Below are 2,500 nucleotides of genomic sequence, written 5' to 3'. Positions count from 1 at the left end.
TCTCCTCACAGTGTGTCTGATGACTGATGGACTCTCTCTCTGTGTGTGTGTGTGTGTGTGTAGATCTCGGGCACTATCGTGGATAAGAGCGGTCGTACTCTCTCCGGTCAGACGGGTGAAGCGTTCGTCATCAGTGTGTCTCACGCTCAGCCGCTCTGGTGACTCTGAAGTCTCTTGATTTCCTCCCGTCAGGTTTCTTTGCTCGGTCTGTGTTTGTAAGTGAAGTGTTCCTCTCTCTCTCTCTCTCTCTCTCTCTCTCTCTCTAAGTATCGGTCTGAACTGTGCTCTGGGAGCCACTGAGATGCGTCCGTTCATTGAAGCGATTGGAAAGAGCACCGGAGCCTTCGTCCTCTGTTACCCAAACGCAGGTCAGATAATGACCGCTGGATGTGATCAACCTGTGAAATACCAGCAGAGAGTATTTGTTGAATTTATCTGTGTGTTTTTAGTCTCTTCAGTCGCGGCGCTGCTGCGTTCTTCATTCAGAATATTATACAGGAAAAGAGAATGTTATTTACAGCAAACCTTTCACACAGAACACGAGAGAGACACATGTTCAGAAAGCCATGTAAAAAGAAAACAGACTTCTTGGCAGGTTTTTTTAGTCCCACTGCATCTCATATTTTTAAATAAAAGCAGTACTCTGTGATTGATTTAGTTTCTTTATTAAACGATGCACGTGTATATAATGCTGTTTTCTTTGTAATTGTTTAAGTAACATAATTAATTAGATACTAGCTTGGTGCTTGTATGTTTTCCAGCCATGTTGAACGCCCTAGAAGTGATTATTGTCCCGTAATGTGTTTAAATGAAGTGTGTGTGTGTGTGTGTGTGTTCAGGGCTTCCCAACACGTTCGGAGGTTATGACGAGACCCCTGGCGTCACGGCGGCTCATATGAAGGTGTGTGTGTGTGTGTGTGTGTGTGTGTGTGTGTGTGTGTGTGTGTGTGTGTGAGGCTCTGGTTCTCGTCACACGCGTGTTTTTCCCGTGTTTGGCAGGAGTTTGCAGTGGACGGTTTGGTGAATGTTGTCGGAGGCTGCTGCGGAACGACGCCCGATCACATCCGGTGAGTGAACATTGATCCTGAGGCTCTGGTCAGTGTGTGTGTGTGTGTGTGTCCAGACCGCTGAAGTGTGTGTGTGTGTGTGTGTGTGTGTGTTTCAGGGCGATTGCTGAAAGCGTGCGTCACGTCAAGCCCAGAGTTCCTCCTACAGACGTTTACTCTGATTATATGCTGCTGTCAGGTGTGTCTGCTTTTCATCTCATAATAAAGATAATAGTAAATAAATGAATAATAATGAAGTCTATGTCATTGCTTCTCTCTCCTGTCGTGTGTGTTCAGGTCTGGAGCCATTCAGGATCGGCCCGTACACAAACTTTGTGAACATCGGCGAGCGCTGCAATGTCGCTGGATCACGCAAGTTTGCCAAACTCATCATGGCTGAAAAATATGAGGTATTTCTCAAAAGTAGTTTCCTGTAAGGAGTATGTTTAGGTGTAGAACGATACCACATACAGTCTGTACAGTATAAAGACATCTATGGAATAAACTAAGACATAGAAACACTGTGTGTGTGTGTATCTGTGTGTCTGTGTGTGTCTGTCTGTGTGTGTGTGTGTGTGTGTGTGAGTGTGTGTCTGTGTGTCTGTGTCTCTGTGTCTGTGTCTGTCTGTCTGTGTGTCTGTGTGTCTGTGTGTGTGTGTGTGTGTGTGTGTGTGTGTGTGTGTGTGTCTGTGTGTCTGTGTGTCTGTGTGTCTGTGTCTGTGTGTGTGTGTGTGTGTGTGTGTGTGTGTGTGTGCGCGCGCGCGCAGGAGGCACTGAGCATCGCTAAAGCTCAGGTGGAGATGGGCGCTCAGGTCCTGGACATCAACATGGACGAGGGGATGCTGGACGGAGCCGCTGCTATGAGCCGCTTCTGTAAGCTCATCGCATCTGAACCCGACATCGCGAAGGTCAGAGTTCACCACCACCGTGACGGGGTTATTTAGTGAAATGTTTAAAGTGATATTAAAATGAGCTTGTGCTGATGTTCCTCTCCTTCAGGACCAGTATTCAACATGAATACAATCTGCATGTTTCAGATCATAAAAAACCTCCTATTTTAGAGAGAATTTGAATGTTTCTCTTCACTGTAGAACCGGTGGTAGTTTCTCAGGTCAGGAACCAGACTAGTGGGTGACCTCTGAAGTAATAATAAGCCTTTAGAAATGGCGAACTTATTCTGTGTGCATGTTGTGGTGAGTCTGACCCCTGACCCCTGACCCTTGACCTGTGCTCAGGTGCCGTTGTGCATCGACTCGTCAAACTTCGCAGTAATCGAGGCGGGTCTGAAGTGCTGTCAGGGCAAATGCATCGTGAACAGCATCAGCCTCAAAGAAGGTGAGGAGGACTTCCTGCGACGGGCGAGACAGGTGCGTCGCTACGGCGCTGGGGTCGTCGTCATGGCGTTTGATGAGAACGGACAGGTGGGTCAGTCAATCAGGAGAATAGAATGTCAG

At 47.3% G+C, this 2,500-nt stretch overlaps 1 protein-coding gene across 1 annotated transcript in view; it reads left to right on the top strand.

Moving 5' to 3' along the window:
- Positions 1-2,500, top strand: part of mtr (5-methyltetrahydrofolate-homocysteine methyltransferase) — an 18,261-nt gene that overhangs the window by 2,276 nt on the left and 13,485 nt on the right. The window contains exons 8-15 of the mRNA XM_043231228.1: positions 64-158; positions 268-368; positions 840-901; positions 1,000-1,067; positions 1,166-1,245; positions 1,344-1,456; positions 1,814-1,954; positions 2,282-2,467. Of these exons, the coding sequence (XP_043087163.1) occupies positions 64-158; positions 268-368; positions 840-901; positions 1,000-1,067; positions 1,166-1,245; positions 1,344-1,456; positions 1,814-1,954; positions 2,282-2,467 (846 nt within the window). The remainder of the gene's footprint in view (positions 1-63; positions 159-267; positions 369-839; positions 902-999; positions 1,068-1,165; positions 1,246-1,343; positions 1,457-1,813; positions 1,955-2,281; positions 2,468-2,500) is intronic.

This window comes from Puntigrus tetrazona, unplaced genomic scaffold (genome assembly GCF_018831695.1).
Source record: "Puntigrus tetrazona isolate hp1 unplaced genomic scaffold, ASM1883169v1 S000000283, whole genome shotgun sequence".
Classification (NCBI taxonomy): domain Eukaryota; kingdom Metazoa; phylum Chordata; class Actinopteri; order Cypriniformes; family Cyprinidae; genus Puntigrus; species Puntigrus tetrazona.
This window is presented reverse-complemented; position numbering and strand designations above follow the sequence as displayed.